Source organism: Lotus japonicus, chromosome 1 (genome assembly GCF_012489685.1).
Source record: "Lotus japonicus ecotype B-129 chromosome 1, LjGifu_v1.2".
Classification (NCBI taxonomy): Eukaryota; Viridiplantae; Streptophyta; class Magnoliopsida; order Fabales; family Fabaceae; genus Lotus; species Lotus japonicus.
The window spans coordinates 119084907-119104675 of NC_080041.1; the positions used below are offsets into that span (position 1 = coordinate 119084907).

At 34.3% G+C, this 19769-nt stretch overlaps 1 protein-coding gene across 1 annotated transcript; it reads left to right on the plus strand.

Moving 5' to 3' along the window:
- The first annotated feature begins 5173 nt into the window (after positions 1-5173).
- On the plus strand, positions 5174-6062 carry LOC130729808 (40S ribosomal protein S27-2). The gene is made up of 4 exons (XM_057581646.1): positions 5174-5246; positions 5404-5505; positions 5642-5670; positions 5778-6062. Exons 1-4 carry the CDS (start codon positions 5244-5246, stop codon positions 5902-5904), a joined length of 261 nt encoding a protein of 86 aa, XP_057437629.1. The 5' UTR covers positions 5174-5243; the 3' UTR covers positions 5905-6062.
- The last annotated feature ends 13707 nt before the right edge of the window (positions 6063-19769 follow it).

A 19769-nucleotide genomic window follows, 5' to 3' on the forward strand; every position in this document is an offset into this window, starting at 1 on the left:
ATTAAATGTGATAGTTATCAACGTCTAGCTATTGGAAATTTAAAATTGCCTTGAAAACGGATGTATTATATATATATATATATATATATATATACACACGTGTGTGTGTGTTTTACCATGATTTTTTTTTCCTTTGAACAAAAATTTCTCAATTTTTTTCTAACAAATAATTTTGACCACATGTCTTTGACCACATAAGAGAAGCGAGACATTTTTCTCTTTTCTTATGAAATTTTTTAACAAGAAATCTAAATCAAGAAAGAAAATGATTTACTTTGACTACATTTATCAAGGATCAAAATTATATTATTTTATTAGACAAATAATTTTTTTCAAACTCAATAAAAATTTATTTTATTTTAGGCTTAATTGCACTTTTGGTCCCCCAACTTTAGCCTTCCTACGAAAATCATCTCTAAACTTTAAAATTAGCAAAAAACGTCCCTAACGTTTGCACCCGGTTGCAAAATTGGTTTTCCGTCCAATTCCATCCAAAAACTAACAGAATATTCCTCAAAAAATTAATTAAAAAATTAAAATATCCCTCCTAGAAGAAAAAAAAACTTCAACTCTCAGACATCTTCATCTTCTCCAGTTTTAACTAGAAAGTCAATTTTTTCAAAGACTCAGATTGTTGATGGAACCCAAAGCATTGAAATTTCAGCAAACAGCCATAACCCAGATCCATTAAGGAGGAAGACGAAGCAACACCCTCAACCCCAGAAAACGAATCTGCTTGTCTCTAGATCTAGCGATCCTCTCCTCCTTTTCCAAGCCCAGATCGCGAACAAGAACCCACTTGCTTCCAGATCGCGAACCGAAATCCTTCGATCTGTTGCAAACCAGAACGGGAATTAGAGAGATCTTTTTGTTCGGAACTTGCTTCCCACCAGAAATCAGAAACCCAACCCCTTTCCATCTCAACTTCAATATTGATTGTTTTCGAAAGTTGCGATCTTTACCATGGTCTGCACGCGAGATTCGGGGAGAAGAAGAGAAAGTAGCACCGGAACCAAAGGGTATGAATCAGTAAAAATAAGAGGAGTATAACCTCTTGCCAGATGAAGAGAAATTTGAGAATTTGGAAATTTTTATTTGCTGGGGTTGCTATTTTCTTTATTTTGATAATCTCTTCCTTCCGTGTTGTGATAATCTCATGAGTTGATGTAGTATTGGAACTATATTGCTAATAGTGTGGTTAATGGGAAGAAAATCAAATCTGTTAAGGTGTGTTTTGTGTGATTGTGAATGAGATTTTGGTTTGTGATGTTTCAAAAAGGAGATGAAGATAAATGTTATTGTTTATGGGTTTTTGATTAAAAAAAAGACGATGAAGATGCTTGAAGTTACATATAAGTTAGCGACAGTTTTAACTGTGTCTACTAATGGTTAGAATTGACGATAATATTACTGATGACAATGTGTACAGACTTCTCGTTACATCCGATGGTTGGACGCCGCCAGTGATATGGCGATAAGCTTTGCCGCCAAAGCACCTGGCAAGTTGCACAGTAAAATTTTCATCATGGTGCTCATATGACTAGTTCACATAAACTGTTCACTTCACTTTTGGTCATTCTAAAACTTCTTTAATCAATTTTGGTCTTTCTCATCCTTTTTCCCCATCTTCCTCTTCCTCTTCTCACCTAACCTCCACAACCATTAGCCACCCTGAATTTCTCGCTTCCATTTAGTATTCTTGCGATTATATGTTTAATTTCATTGGTAGATTTTCCCAATTTAATGAATTGATTTGGAAGATGTTCTCATGAATAAAGAGGTGCATTCCCCTGATTGAGTTTTTAAATCAAGACTTAAAAGAATATCACTAAAATTATAATTTATAAATTTCTTCACAATCTTGATTTTTTCTTGATATCCTTTCACAATTGAGTGTTTAGCACCAACACAAAATAATTTGCTTATGGAGGATGGTATCGTTGTCAATTGTGATGGCAGTGTAGGTGGCTCCCCAGTTCTCGTGACACAATCTTTTTGACCCGGGTTCCATAAGAGCAAGTCATAAAGATTGAAAAAAATCCATTCACAACCACTAATGAAGGATTCCTCAGAAAAATAAGGATTAGTAATCCTTTTGAAAATTCAAAATCAATTGGAGCTGGCTTCAGCGGTTGGCTACAAAATAGCCTCGGCTAGTGGGTTTTCTGGTAGTTGGTGGGGATGGGGACATCCTCCACATGAAGCTTCGTGCTATCTGTCACGAGTTACATGTGTCTTAGGATTGTGGACATAGGTGAGTTGTTTGTTGTTCCCTCCATGTTGTGATGCTGATTAGTCGCCCCCTTTCTGAATTCTATGTGCATGTAATCCTTAATACTAACATTAGAGATTTGCTGGCTCGACAATGTGAAGCCCGGATTGTTCAATTGTTGAGGGAATATAATGCGTGTGGGAAAACTTTTTTTGTTAAGGGCGAAGCTCGTTAAGACAATGACTTTGTTCTTATTTAGGATCCTTCGGTTGATCTGGTCCTTTTGCTCTTAACAGATGCTTTTAGGACTAGCTTTCCCCAGGAGTAGTCGCCTCGGTGACTTTGTTCTTATTTAGGATCCTTCGGTTGATCTGGACCTTTTGATCTTAACGGATGCTTTTGGGACTAGCTTTCCCTAGGAGTAGTCGCCTCGGTGCCTTTATTGTCATTTTTGTTGTGCCTTTTCTCTTGTATCAAAAAAATTACAATACATTGATATTTTTTTAATTTTAATTTTTTATAATTTATAATATTTTATGTATATTCAACAATAAATATTTATAATGCTTGTATACTTGTTTTAAGATAATTTACTTTGTTTTTCCATTTTTTGTTGTTGTCCGTGAGAATTGTCAAACTTGTCGAGAGACAAATGACAATCCTTTCCATAAATAAATTTTCTCATGTTTGATATTGTGACATCACCCTTACGTGGATCTTGCTTGCTTACTAAGAGCATCTCTAATGTTATGTTCTTAGTTCTTACCACTATTTATGTGGGTTCGTACTGCCACATGTGCTTAAACAACTGTCAAACAATTTTGCTTCAACCATAGTTCTTAGACCATCATTGTCCAAAAAACTCATTAGAGTTTCTAATTTAAATTTTGGTAATGTCACGTCATTTAAACCACCTTAATCAACTCTACTCACTTTTTTACTCCAACCCAACAACTCTAAAAAAATTCTTAAATTGACCCCACAATATACCTCACATTTTTATATTTTTATTATTTATATTTCATTTCAATTAATTCTTGTTTTTTATTTATTTTTTAATCATTAAATTTGGAAGAGAAACTCTGAGCAAGAGAGAAACTTTGGAGCAAAGTTGCTTGCCACATGGAGAAACTTCACTTTCTGCAACAGTTAAGAAACTTTATTTCATATGACATGTCACAAAGATTTGTTGCAGATGCTCTTAGTTCTTATTACTATTTATTTGGTCCCATAAACCACATTATTTATATTTTTTTTATTTTGATAAAGCAATAAAAAAACTCATAAAGTAATAAAGAAATTTAGATGAGAGAGATTTTTTTTTATGGTAAAAACTCAAAAGTAAAACTCCTTATATAAGAACTAAGTTCTTATTTTTAAGAATTAAGAACCCCACGTCAGCTTCTCCAATGGCTAAGAACTCGGTTCTTAATTCTTAACTCAGAAATAAGAACTAATAACCTTGCATCACCTTGTTGATTTCTATTTTTTTTTCTGACCAAGTTTAGCAACTTACTTTTATTTTTTGATTTTGTTGAAAAACATCGAAGTGGCAGTATTTATTTCACTTAGGATTGAGCTTCTTTACGATGTGTTCATTGACATTTTTTTTTTATAAATCAATGAATTGCATTTAAATTTAGCACAAGGAGTGCTAAGCCCAAATATAAAAAAGAAAGAAGAGAAAGAAAAGACTAAAATCCAAAGAAACTAAAAATTTAATGCCAAACCAAAGCTTGAAATTGAAACTAACTTAAAAAAATACCCCGCAACATAAACCAAATGCCCACCGTACAGTACAATACCACCCAATACAGCAGAACAAATTATCGTTAACACGTAATACCATTTACAATGGTTTGTTTAAATTATACACTTTCAACATCACTTTTTCTCTTCCCAACACTCTACATTATCTTCTCTCTCCAATTCAACACTCTCTCAACAATTACCCACTCCAATGGTTTTCATTCAACACCCTACCCCACCACTTTTTTATTTCATATTTTTTATTTAATTTTATAGTATTTTTGTTTTTATTATTTACATAAAATTACAATTATTGTTTTAAATTAAATTAAAAAATAAACACTTAACAATTTAATTTTTTTTAAATATAGACAATAATTTATTTCTGTGTCCAAATCAAACGAACCAAGTCTCTATTTATAGAGGAAAAAAAGTTATGAATTTTGGTTAAAAAAAATTCCATTTTTTTTTCAACGAGATAATTCAGTTTAAAATATTTAAAAAAAAATCTGCAGCACCAATCAAGGGACGCCACGCGTCCCACCAGTTTATCTCCAGCCGTTTCTCTCTCTTCCTTTCCTGCTGTCACGCTCCGTGTCTGCGCGTGGGAGACACGCGCCTGCCTTCCACCTCTCAGAAGCTGCCACGTGGCACCGGACTCAACTCTCAACAATGTTTACCCCTCTTAACATCTCACTCCTCCACCTCATCCTCAACAAACTCTCAACAACCACTACAAACCCTCAACAACTCTCAACATCAACTCTCAAACAATCATTGCAAATGGTCTAACAAAGTTTCCCACAGCGAAATAATGTTGAAGATAATTTCCACGCCTATAATCCTACCGCTTACTGCCTCAACTAACATAAGAGAGGAAAGGCATGCCCCCAATTAAGTTAGACTTCCACTCAAACAGTGAATTGAATTGTGGAAATCCCCTTCTTTCGCCCTTACCAAGTCCAAAAGGTATTTTTTTTTGTATATCGGAAAGATAAATTGCATTCCTACCCAACCCATATGTTCCTCAGCTCATACCACTTGAACTATCATACGGGACAATCAAAAGGTATTTAAGGCTTAAGCCTTAGATTTTAGTTTTTGTAGTTTTTATTAATTTATTTATTGTGATTAGTTGATCCATTAGCTTTTGGGCCGGCCCAAACAACACACCACCCTATATAACCCCTTCAGATACAATCATCTTGATCTTTCTTCTGCGGCAAATTTGTGAGTGAGTGAGAAATTAGGGTTTCTCGCCGCTTCAAAATCTTCTGCCAAAATGGTAATCTTCTTCTTCTTCTTCCTCGAATCAGATCTGAACTTGGTTTTCCTGCGATTCGCATCATGTTCTGTATTTTTTGTTGTATATAGATTGTCAATTTTTGCCCTGTTTCTATGATTTTTGAATGTTAAATCGTTGCGTTTTGTGATGTGAACAGGTTCTTCAAAATGATATCGATTTGCTGAACCCTCCAGCTGAGCTCGAAAAGAGGAAGCACAAACTCAAGCGTCTTGTGCAGTCCCCAAACTCATTCTTCATGGTATTGTAATTTTCCTCTTTATTTTCTAATTTATTTGAAGTAGAAATTTGATTCAATCCCAATTTTTTGATCCAAATTTGATTTCATTAGTTATCTGATTGCGTTCAAATCGTGTTTTTCCTCTGTTTTGTTGTAGGATGTTAAGTGCCAGGGATGCTTCAACATGTAAGTTGGATCATTCTTCTTTCTTATGATATGATGATTTTTGTAATGGTTCTGAAATAGCTTGATTGTTGTGATTTGTTAATTTTTTTTTATTAAATTGGTTGCAGAACAACTGTGTTTAGCCACTCTCAGACTGTTGTGGTGTGCGGCAACTGCCAGACCGTTCTGTGCCAGCCGACCGGTGGGCGTGCCAGGCTTACAGAGGGTTGCTCCTTTAGGAAGAAGGGAGACTAAATGGTGTGTCATCTTTTTTGTTGTCCATGATGGGAGAGATTCAATTATTAGGGTTAAGATGGATTCAATGGCTTGTGTTGTTTTAGTTTTGATATTTAATTTTGTTTACTTTTGTAAGACTTAATCCTTCAACTTTATCCTAGACTTTTTTGATACTACATGGTCTTTGCTTATCTCTCTACTGCTTTGCATATGATTGTTAGTAGATATTTACTTCTCTGGATGATGGTATCGAATGTGTTACTTGTATATTTATGTTCATGTTCATTCATTATGATCTTTTGTTTTGTGTGATGTGTGTTGTGCTTGACCTTTTCCCCCTACTGCGATTGTCATGTTTGTTCTGTAGAGCTAACGCACTTAACAAGTGTGTTTGGCAATGTGGGTTTTCAAGATAAAAAGTGAAAAAATTGTGTTCATTCACCAGTAGAACAAACTTTTAGTGAAGTGAGTGCTATAACTTACTTCTCTTGCAATGGCTATCTAATCATAGCTTGAGTTGGAAGTATGTTCACATGCACTCAAATACATACTAATTCTATAATTAAGCTTTTGTTTCTGTTCCTTTTTAAGGTAGTTTATGCATTTGGGGGATCAAGTTTTTTTGAGTTGTACTTTACCTTCCTTTGTCTAGTCTTGTTGGATGTTTTCTTAATGTTTTTATGGTTTCAACCATGATGGATATTTTGGTTGATAATTCGCCCAAGGCCGAGCGCTTCCCTCTTGAGTTAGGGGTGGCGTGGTATTTCCACGAGAGAGGGTATTCTTTGTGGCGCACTTAATTTCAGTGCGGAGGCGTAGATGAATTATTCACACTAAGTGAGGGGCTCCTTGGCCGCTTTCCTGCTTTAATTTTAGCAGTTTAGCGATGTGTTGGCCCTACATCTCTTACAGTTTTTATCTTGAATAGTTTACAACAATTATGGAGTGCTTTTATATCTGATTGGCGTTTTGATTTTCTGTTTCCTTCTCACCCCCACAAAATTCATGTTTCTTGGTATTTTCTGTGTTGGGATTTTTAGCTGCTAATCCTATATGCATGTATCTTTCTTTCTGTATCGTTCTCTCTGTATCTATCTCTTACTGAATAACTGTGTTTGAATAGAAGAAATGGATTTTTCTTGGTTAAATGTAAAGTAACTATTTCCAAAACACTATTAAAAAAACTAATTCCAAAATACAAAAAACGCATCAACAAAGGGAATTTGTTTTGCAGTGCATGGTCCACCCACTTGTGTAGATGTTTGACTATTTTACATTAAATCAATGGATGAAATGTGTTGGATACGATTGCTTAACTTTATTCTTTCTCAAGCTCATCAATGGAGTTTCTTGCCAAAATCCTTAAGGATGGTAAAATTCACTGTTTATTTAGTCCTCCAAGAGTTAAGACTTTCAAGAATAGAATACTCTTCATCTTTATTAGGTTTTAGTGCTTATTTGGGTTGATCTTTGAAGGCCTAACTTCTGTATGTGGTTTTTTGTCATGAATGTTGTAAAAGCTCTATTATTCATTATCATTCAACATGAACGTTTTACAAAAGATGTTGTAAAAGGTCTAATCAATAATTGTTCACAATGAATGTGAGCAATTTTGTTGGTGGAAATTGTGTTAACTTTGGAGCCAAATCAACATATTACTCTTAAAATGACATGATATTTTAATGGATTTTGAATATTCTTAAAAATAAAATAAAATAATTAACTGCTGCGCTTTTAGGATTCAAAATTATGTCACTCATAACTTTATAGGTGACCACTAATGTGGACCAATTTTAAAGTAGTTTAATTTTAGACCACTTTTTTTAACCTGTTATAACAGGTCAACACATTTTTTTTTAAAGAAATTTAATATATGATATATTTTTAATGATATTTTTTCTTAAAAAAAAAATGTGTTAACCTCATATACTCAGTCAAAGTAGGTGGTGTAAAATTACACCACCTAAAAATGGTGCATATTAGGTTCTTCCAACTTTATACCAGTATTTATTTTCAAAAAAACTTCATACCAGTATTAACATGAGTGTTTTAATTTTTTATGTATGTATGGTAGGTGCGTTTATGTTGTAATGCAAAAAAACTGAGTTGGATTTTGTGGAACTGATCTTTCTTCCTGCACATTATCTAATTCTTCAAATGATTTTAGGCACATTATCTAATTCTTCAAATGATTGTAGGCACATTACCTGATTCTTCAAATGATTTTTCTTCTGTCAGTATAGCTCTGCTATGTTTCTTTTTTTTTTCCTTGGTCTTTGGGATTGCTCTTTTGATTTGAGCCCAAAGGTTTTGACTTTTCTTATCTCATTTGTCTTTCTCTTGAGCTAAACCTCTTGATCCTTCAAAGAATTAAGAAGCTCATGACGCTTCATTATAGTAAGTTCATTTGCTTTTTAGGATCTTCTTGACTTGTTTAAATGGTGGGATGTTTTTCCCCAAAATTCCTCTAAACATGTGATCAATAGTTTCGTGAACATGTTGATCATTTTGCCTCCTTCACCCGAGCTCTGCCTTATAGTATGCAATAAGCCAAGCCTACATTTTCTTAGCTGTTGAACATTTATGGAATTTGTCCTACTCTAATCTACTTAGAGCTCATATAACTATATAGGGTAGAACTTTTTTTTTTTATGTGAAATGAAATTATATTAAGAATTCAAGGAACCTAATACATCCGCCTGAATGAAAGCAATTAAACCTGGGGAAGCATTCTCCACCCAGTCAACATCGGAATAATCATAAGCCAACTTTGAAATAAAATCAGCTGACTGATTACCCTTTCTTCTAACAAAACTGAAAGTAAAAGACTCAAATAAAGAAGTTAAAATCGTGCAGTCATTAAGGTAGAACTTGGTTTTGACATTAAGTTGGCAATGGCTTTCTGCACATGAGCCAATCTATCTCTTCTCCTATAGGCATGTCCCATGTATCAATGTTAGTAGTCTCTATGAACAAACTCAACCTAGCCTTCCAATATCAATAATATTCCCCATTGAAAGCTGGAGGTCTAAAGATTGAATGTCTCTTTGCAAGTACGTCTGACTCGTACCAATTTCTCCCATTATCTTTGACCTCTATACGACTAAGTGCTCAACCTCATGAATTTAGCAGTTGATATCACTGAAATAGTTAAGAAAATACACAAGTATTCTTAGTATCTCTTTAGGCTTACAATAAGTAGTTACTTTGCCTCTTCAAACTACACACATGTGTTTAAGATGAAGAATTAAATTATTCAAACCTAATACAAATGATCAATGTATTAAAAGCTCAAAGAACAATAAATGATATCTGAGTGCTTATCTTCTGTATGTGTTTGTAGTTTTAATTCTTCCTGTCGGCATATTTACAATCCTCTTAAAGATCATGTCCGTCGACACATTTTTTTTATAGGTAAATGCAAGGTTGTCAGACTCGTGAGTCTAAGCAGACTCGTTTTGGGTAGGTAGACTCGACTCGTAGATTCGACGAGACTCGAGTCTACCAGAAATGAAAATTTACTAAGTATAACCTTGTCACATGAAGAATAAATACAAACATATAATCTAATTATAAGAGCATCCAAGATTTTTTGAAGCAAAGAAGGAAGAGGAACGCGATAGAGGTTGAAAATAGGTTTAGTTTTAGGGATTTTTAATAAATTTGGGATTTTTTAACTTAAAAAAAAAAAAAAAAACTTGACTCGGTGACTCGGCGAGTCACCGAGTCAGACCGAGTCAGGCCGAGTCAGGCCGAGTCAGACCGAGTCAGGCCAGAAAACGAGTCTGGCAGCGAGTCGACTCGTTTTTCCTATGTAGACTCGCGAGTCTACCGAGTCAGCGAGTTAACTCGCGAGTCTAACAACCTTGGGTAAATGTTAGTTGTTAGTATATTAGTACAAATTATTTCTCCTTAGGGTTCGAACCCTGACCCTTCACCTTCAATTACCCTTAACTCAACTATGTGAGCTATCCATCCGACCCTTAGCTCAAATTATTTTCACCCCTTATTGATCACCATAATTGAAAAGTAGCATTTATCTCCGGTACTACAAGTGACAAATTAGCGATTTCTTTCATGTTCCAGTTTTAAAAAATAATTTTTCAAAAGATATAAATGACTTAGAGGTATCTAGTTAAAAAAATGTGTCATTCAAGTATGAGCATATTTTGTTTTTTTAATTAAGCATCGCAAAAATGTGTCTGACACGTGTTATGTTAGTGTCATATGAGTGTCAGTATCGTATTAAAATTCACCACTGAGACACTTCATATGTTAGAGGTGTTCGTGCTTTATAGCCTCACTAAAACATATAAGCTTCGACCAAAGATGCTTCATATACTTTTGTCCTCATTTTAGAACACGCACACATGGACACATACTGAATTTTCAAAAAGAGTCTTCATATACTTTTGTTCTCATTTTAGACAAAACATGCACACACATGGACACATCATACATACTCAATTTTCAAAAACATCGATCTTCAAACCATTGTCTTCATAAAAAAAATACTATTTATTACAACTTTCTTCAGCATGATGATGGAAGAAACCTACATGATACACTATATAATCACTATTTGTATTTATAACCTCCTATGTTTTCCAACAAACACATATATAGAATAGACAAGTATAAATCTTTTCTAACAAGTAGCACTACCCGCTAACAAACAAGTAACTCCACAAGATGTTAAAAAACTAACTAATTTCGTCGCAATCTTTGTTTGTAAATTAACTGCGAAACTTCTTTGTTGTATTGCAAATCCTACGTCATGAATTGTGGAAATATCAAAGCACGTGGACATGCTTACCAACTAAGTGGAAATTTAGTCTCCCCAAATCACACTAAACAAGTAGCTATGAATTGGACAATATAATCACTTGCTTACAAACTTCCATTATATATTACAACACATGAATGGTCTTTTTAAATGACTCCCTCCTTAGTCATGCTCTAGCCTGCAAAATTGATTGGTTATAATTCACTAACATCATTTGCGGCTTTGCTTCAAACTAAAACAATGCAACATATCAATCAACATCATTACAAGAAAGAAAACAGTTTTGGTTTTGGCATCTATTGGATAGAGCTCAGTGGATGAGAATACATTGAGCAGAGGGAAGACGTTGTAAAAGAGATAGGTGCCCACTTTGTCCATGCGGAGATCTTATCCACAAAGACATGATGTGGAAAATAACAGTATCATATTAGCAAACCGAATTGGGTGACTACATTTTTATACAGAAAATATACCATTTCAGTATTTTTTTAATATCTCATCCATAGTTTTTCTTGAAGTTTGTTGAGGAAATTATCTCCTAAAGTTGTTATTTTTAAAAATACTAATTTAGTTCCTTTTACTTAAAAATTAATTTCATATGAAGTTGCAAAACAGGGAATGATAAATAAAATTATAAATGAAATTAAAATGCAGATCAAATACTTGTTCAAGAGTCCTTAAATGGTAGCTCAAGTGGTAAGAGCTAGGAACATATGGGTTGAGGTCGGGGAGGTTCAGGGATCAATCCCTGAAAGGTGCAATTTATCTTTCTGATTCAATTTCATAATCAAGCACTTCCCCTTACTGACCCAAATATCTATAAGATTCACTATCGTCGTGGATGACCAGAATGTTTCACAGCTAAGTGAACAACATGTTGGTCAATCGAGACAACCTTCGAGAATCTTTTTCCCTCTAATTTCAAAAATTCAAAATAACAAAAATTGTCAATAGGTATGAAACCTAGAACAATATGTAAAAGTTTAAAAAGAGACCACATTGAAAGTTTCAACTGTATACATGTCTTTATGGTCGAATCATGCATAACTACAATATATGATTATATGATTGATCATTAATTAATGATGACGGTTCAAGAAGAACTGAGTGGCAGGGAGAAAATTTTAATGAATTCCACCTAGACCAAAAGTTGGTTTTAAGCAAATATTTATCTTTGTATTGAGTTAACATTTTTAAGTGATTTTTTTTTTCATTTTAAATTGATTTCATTGCATCACAAATAACTATCTCATTCATAAATGCTTCATTTATAATTAACAGAAACTTGTCAAAATTGGCATTACATTGCATTACATGTCAAATTAAGGGCTCCTATTATGAATGACCCACAAAGCTACAATGCCTAATATCGTTCTAAGCGGCCTAAAGATTTTTTACAACTAAGTGAACGCCAAGTATTCCCGAGGATTAGCTCAAGTGATAATAGTTAGATGACATAAAGGTTGAGTGAGATAAAGAGTGAAGCGTCCAGGGTTCGAACCTTGAGGGAGAGACTAATTTACTAACATTACTAACAACTAACATTTGCCTATAAAAAAAGGGGTAAATGGTTCACATTGGTCCCTGGATGTTCGCACCGACTTCAGAATCGTCCCTGGATGAATTTTATTAGGCTCGCGGTCCCCAGATGTGGCAAAAAATAGTCATATTAGTCCCTGACGTTAAAATCCTCTAACGTCCGTTAACCCAATTAATAAAAGTCAACATTATCTTTCTAATTTTCTTTCACTTTGGTCCCTTTCTTCTTTCTTCCACCCTCTTCACCCCCTCCTTCCATCATTTTCACCAAAACCCACCCTCCACCATGCTTCAGAGGCTTCCCTTTCAGTGTAACACTACGAATGTTAGGGAACCTGCGGGTCAAGATCTCAGGAGAGACAGAGTAACAGTTTCCAATGAACACACTCCTCCTTGACCATCTCTCAGCGTTGTACCACTCTTTGCAAACCAGAGAAACCGAGCTTCGATCCTTGCGTGATTTCACCATGCCAAGAACTCGTTCCAACACCTCATCAGGAAAAGGTGAAGTTTGGTTCAAGATGTTTGGTTCTGGAGATTCCTTCTTTCTGATCCTGCACTCCATGTTCAACACAGAATCTCCAAAACCCAACAGAAAAAAATCAGAACTTTATAGCACCCTTTTGAATCAAAATGAGATTTGAAAATTGAAAGCAAAAAACTTCTCAATAAGAAAGAAGATTCAATCAAAGTGATCCAAAGGGTATCTGTAAATTACAGAAAATCTTCCAAAGCAATATACAAAGGGTGCTTTTCAATGGTGAAAACTAGCTTGATGTGTGTTCCTCAGTCTTTGACTACAAAGCTGGTAGCTTTGGTCCATGATTTGAAGAAAACAGAAAGAAAATTAACTGGGGTGTAACTGTAAACAATTTTTGGGGACCCCAGAAGAAGGACACTGAATCTGAGATCCATAAAATGGGAAGAGGTGGAAGAAGATGCAGAGTGTGTGTTATATATGGATATTAGAATAAGAAGAGTGATGACAAAGAAAATAAAAGACAGGGTCAATCAAAGTTCGGATCTTTACCATGAACCAAAGCACTCAAATCACTTTAGTTTTACTGGATGATGAAGCCAAAGGACCATAGGAACTTGTCACCCTTGACATTTTATAGCAATAGCTGAGGTGGAGATTTTACTCATGGAGGGTAAATTTGGTGTTAAATCTGAGTTGGGTTTGTGTTAAATCTGGGAGAGAAGGTTTGGGCATGGTTGGTTGAAGAAGGAGAAGAAGAGTGTTGATGATGATGATATGAAAAAAAAGAAAAAAAAAAGGGAATGGGTTGATGAAGAAGGAGAGGAGTTTTTGGTGAAGATGATGGAAGAAGGGGATGAAGATGAATAAAGTGAAGATGAACAAGATGAAGATGAAGGAGGTGAAGATTGTGGGTTTACGTTCTGGGTTTCTGAAGCATGATGGGGGGTGGGTTTTGGTGAAAATGATGGAAGGGGGGGTGAAGTGGGTGGAAGAAAGAAGAAAGGGACCAAAGTGAAAGAAAATTAGAAAGAATGTTTACTTTTATTAATTGGGTTAACGGACGTTAAAGGATTTTAACGTCAGGGACTAATATGACTATTTTTTGCCACATCTGGGGACCGCGAGCCTAATAAAATTCATCCAGGGACGATTCTGAAGTCGGTGCGAACATCCAGGGACCAATGTGACCATTTACCCATAAAAAAAGTGAACACCAAGTTGACAGATAAGACGACCAAAGCAAGTTTCATCTCGTCCAACAGTTAGCCGAACGAAACAAAGTCGACACTTTCAATAAGTCATGGTAGACTACCTAAACGTAACCATCATTTCAGAAGTTGTTCATAAAGGTTCATTAAGGCCTAACGCCCCAATTGTGAGTCTCACCATGCCTATGAATACATGTTTAGTCATTCACTTACATAAGCATTATTACTTATTTTGCTAACTCATTGTTCTTATGAGATTTTGAGATTTTATATCTCACTAATACTAACTTGAACGACGAAGTACCTTTACAATTACCTTCCCCATCATTTCTACATCACACCACTGTACGAGAAGATCTATTTAGAACCGTCCACAACCGTTGAATTTAGAGAGCAAATCCAGGAAGAACAACTTCTGGATTTCTTTTTGAATTAGAGATATATAAGCAGGAATGTTAATATGATACGTGTGCATATTTATTCCAACAGTGATAGGCCGTTTACTTGGTCGGTCAACAACTTTTGGAAGTCATGGTACAAGTTAAGGAGTAGGGCAGTGGTATAACCCTGACAAAGATGCCTTCTAGCAATTTCAGTGTCATATGAGATGTGTCCAAAGAGAGACCCAAGCAAATCAGTATCAAAACCAAAAGGATGACAATTTCTAGTGTTTTCACTAGGGGATTTGGCCATATGTTAAAAACAAACATTGACGAAGATCTAGCCAAAAACGCAGCTTTAGCTACCACTATTCTGTCTTTTCACGTGCATTTGGGGCAATAGACCTCTGATTTAGTGATTTGGGATTTTCTAAGAATCTTCACTACGGCTGAATCTTCACTAGCTAGAAGAAAATTCTGGGTAACAGGGCTGAAATTTTTAAGCTTTTGGTTATGGAGTTTTTGGGGTTGGAGGAAGAAGAAGCATGTTTAGGGAGTGAGGATATGAGATGAAAATTAATTAATATAACCAACCTAATCTAACTATAATTCATTATATTTTGCTGATGAAAAATTACATGGAATTTGGTAAAATATCAGATTCACATCATAAATGAACGTTACATATATAAGACAATTTTTTGGCAAATTAGATTGTAGGATCCAATTTTCACAAATTAAAATTGCTTATTTTAAAACATGAGCAAGTGAAATCGCAAAATCTCAATTTATGAGTATTTGAAAGTGCAATTAAATCTTATTTATTTAATGTAATAATTAAGTGTCATGACATCAAATAATAAAGAATTTAAAATTAGTTTTTTAGTCATTCCACAATTCTATGGCCCATGAGCCATTTCTTTTTTACTAATAATTATTAATATATATATATATATTTATATTTGTGTACACGCTAAAATTAATTTGCATAACCTTTTAAAATTATGAATAAGATTTTTCTTGATTCATGGTAAACAAAGCTTTAAAGCGTGTTTGGTTATGCAATCTGATAAAATGAAAACTAAAATATGTTCCATCCTAATGAAAAAGAAAGTTCAACTTACTTTTTCCTATAAGAGAGAAATGCAATCTGATGAGTAAATAATCAGACACTAAGTTATTATCAAAGAGCAAACAACAACCCTCTAAATTAAAGAAAGCATGGAATGGAAGAACTACCCTAAAATCATTAAAAAAAATCAATTCTTGACTGAGTCCAATAAAGGATTGAGAAGCATGCTTACCTGCCGTCCATGGAACCCCCAACTTAATATCCATGCCATTATACCAAATGCATATATGAGAGTTGAAAACAACGAGCGAGTTTTTTATTGAAAGAAAACATGATCGACCACATGCATTGCTGGATGTTTCAAACAAACAACTACAATCATCATTAAATGGAACCTTCTTCTGCAACTTAAATTAAATCCAATCAAAATGGTCAAACACTGCATGTAATTGAGACGTGCTCTAAAATTGTGTATTTTTAGTTCTTGAAATGTGGATTTTTTCATTCCAATAAAATGCTAATGGGATGAAAAAACCAAACACATGCATACTCTTAATTGATAAAGTTAATTTCCGTCCTATAAATGAATGTCGACACCAATTGTGATTGTGTTCATCCGATGAGTCTGTTGTCATACGTTCAAAAGGTGTAGAAAAAACGTTCACATATTTAATGGAGTTCGTTCAGTTTGAAGAATTAGTTAATTAAAGAGTGTGTGAATAGTTTATGTGAACGTGAAGATTTAGTACGTTATGTTATACTCCTAACTACTTGAGTTATAACTTTATATATTTATTAATGTCTGAACTCTGAACCCAAAAAAATGAAACCATGTCGGCATGCGCATGTGAGTTATGTATAGTCAATTTCACAATTAATGATTCAGTGGAGTAGTAGAATAATTAAACCTCATGGCCCTAGATCGAGTTCCTCGAATTTCACTTTTTACTTGGAATAATTTATTCAACCAGTTCTTCAGTAATCTTATTTCACTAGTAGTAATTAATATGGATACTTAACAAATTATATAGAATTTAAAAATTAAAGAATAATAACCCAATTAAGAGGGGTAGCTCAGTTAGCAACGCAGGTTGAGTGCGTCTCATAACTCTCGAGTTCGACCTTACAAAATACGCTCTGGGAGAGGGATGATGAGTCTTAACTGTGGCTAAATCTCAAATCAAGCGTCATACGATTCGGATGACCGGGTACCGATTGTTTATACTAAAAATAATTAAAGAATAATATTTAAATCAAGACTTAAAGATTTTTTTTTCCTATTATTTGAAAAATATTAATTTCGGTCCTAAAAATTACTTATTTGACTATATTTTCAAAATACAAATATTTCATATTCCTTAAAAGTAAAGGTGCCAATATTCTTTCTAATGTACCAAAAAAAAATAGAGTAACTGGCCCCCAACCCAGCCTGTGACAAGCCAACACAATTTCAGGCATAAGCTAGGTCAAAATTGATGTGGGTGGCTAATTTACCAACCCAACCCAATTCTTTCCAGTTTCCAGGTTGCGAGCCAAATGGATTGGTCTATGGGCAGTTATTATTTTTTAAATAAAAAAAACCATTTACAATTTTTTTAAGGTAAGAAAATAATTATTTTTCTACTACAAATAAGTAACATAAAAATAGAAAAGGGTAATAAATATTTTGTTACTACTCTCAAATTTTTATATTTATTTTTAACATGTTCAAAGTTAATAAGATAGAAATAAGAAAAAATAATAATCAGACCAACAGGTCGACCCACCTGATCACAACCTCACAGGCCAACCCGCATCAAGTTGGTTAAATTTCTTCGTGCTTAATTGTCTTTGTTTGGCATGGTTTTTGATTATTTAGTCTAATTAAGTTTATTATTATTTCCAGGTAATATTTTGCATTTTTGGCATTGCAGAATGAAGATTTTATTTGTGCTGAAGTGAAGATTGTATTTTAGGGTTTTACTTTCGATATTATATTTTTAGGATTCTAGCTTATTTTCGTTTGTTGTTTTCAGATTTTATCTTTAGGATTTTATTTTTATTTAGGATATGATTTCAGCCCTATATGAGGATTTGTGCTGAAACAACTTGAGACAACTTTTACTTTTGCCATAGAATTCGAATTTAAGTTTTATTAGGGTTCTGCTAGGGTTTACTCTTCTCCTCTATTTTCTTCTCTATTACTTCATTGCTTTTGTTCTTCCGTCCACGAAAGGATAACTTCCTGGATTGAATCCCTTTGAAGGTATATCGCACTCTTGAGGTACCGTTCTTAATGCAAAATTCATTCTTTATTAATCTTCTTCATCTACGTTTCTGAATCTATGGTTTACTTAATTCTGTCGTTTTATAAATAAGGATTGAGGCATAAGCGCTTAGTTTGTGTAAATTCGTAACTGTTTCATAATTGCTTAATTTTTGGAACTGTGAATTGATTTTCGCCTTAGTTAATTAATTCTCACGAATTAGGGAATCAATAAGAAGGAATTAATCTGTTAAACCAATGATTGAGTTGCGATATACTGAACCAAAGGGATTTATCCGTTTAAATCTACTTTGTTATTCTGCTTTTAATTTTATGCTTACTGCAACCAAATCATGAATCCCCCCTTTTGTGTGCGTGCGTATCTAGTGTTTGAACCTTTGTTCGAGCGGTAATCCTTGGGAAACGACCTAAGAATCACTTCCTACTATTATATTTTTGTTTTCTTCAATAATTATATGTGTCGAGTACGACCTCGATCACCTTCAAACCCTTATCACCCACCAAAATCTCAAATAGCCAAAATCTGTCATCTCTCTACTCCACCCAAACCTACTCTCTACCTCATTCTCAGCTTCATCCTTTCACCGCCACACTATCCTTAAACAGGACCATATCCAATCATTAGGCCTTAACCCACTTCAACCTAATTCATTCATCTTCCATAACTGATACCAACCTTTGTAAACGAGCCAAACCCATGACGAAGCTCGATCTAGGTGGTATAGATGTGATTGAATATGAGAAGTTTGTGGAAGTGGTGGCCTGGTGTTGGTTCTGTTGGGTTTTGGGTTCCATTCCCATATGGAAAAAAACTACAAGAAAACACATGAATTCTATCATTATTAAGCTCCTCGATAATATTAACCGACGATTTTTGAAAGCCTTCACACTTTAGTGATGGTCAGAGTCGTCCTTTACTTACCGATGACTTATATCATTGCTAACTTAATTATTAATTATTTAGTTATTAGTAGATTGGAAATTGAAACCATTTGAAACCTTGTACTAATTTTCCACGTTTGATATTATCAAAAACTAACAAATATTAACTTACAACAAAATAACACATAATTATTAAACATATTGGTTTCACGTAATAATTATTAAACTACTAAACATACTAATCTCAATGATGTCCCAAACTTTGAAAACATGTCTCAAAAATGTTGTCAGTACTATAAAATGAAAAACAAATTAAAAAAACAAATAAATAAATAAATAAATAACCTCTAAATAAAAACTATAAATATACAAAATAAAAAGAATGAAAAATGAGAGAAGAGAAGAGGGGATGTGTGAGTGAAAGCAATGGGCAATGCTGCTATGTATGGGTTACCGAAGGTTTAAGTCCTTGCTAAAGCTACTTGTAACCTATAAAAAATGAACTTACTGCGGTTTAAGTCGTAGGTAAATGGAGAGTGCAATTATTATATATGTTTCCCGAGTTACCGCCGATCGAGAACGTCGGAAAATAGCCGAGGAATTTTGCAACGGATTTACCCATCGGTAAATTTTCTCGCCAAACATTGCCGCCATTTACGCTTTTCCCAACCAATCCCGCTCCATTATCAGTAGTTTAAGTCTCCTGGGTTCTATTTTTTAAAATGAAAAACCCTTACTGACAGCATGACCGTCGATAACCCTTCCATTTACTGACGACATTATGACCGTCAAAATTAAACCGTTTGTATCTACCAGTTTTCTTTTAGTGAAAGACCCAATATGTGCAAGCCCACTTGTCTCACTTATTCTATTAGAGAGAGATCAAAATATGGCAAGAGAGAGTTCACTTTGCCAAGAGAGACAAGAGAAAAGTGAGAGAAATGTTTTTTTACACAAACTCGGAGCAGTTGTCGTAGATTCGTCACTGCGACTTTGTCCATTGTTGGATTGAGCTAAAATTTAGACAATAGGTTCGCAACATCTGGCTCTTCAATTTGAACTGTTGGATCAGTGGGAAATGTTTGAGGTGGCAGAAAATGAGCTCTTATAGCAGCACGAAATTCTGGTTTTTTGTAGTTGTCTAGGTTCTATATTATGCTTCTTGCTTTGTTGTTTGATCAATTGTTGAGCATGTTTTTGTGATATGAAAATGACTCTCTTGTACTCTCATTTTGATTATAGTGGAACTTGATTTTCTGGATTGTGTAC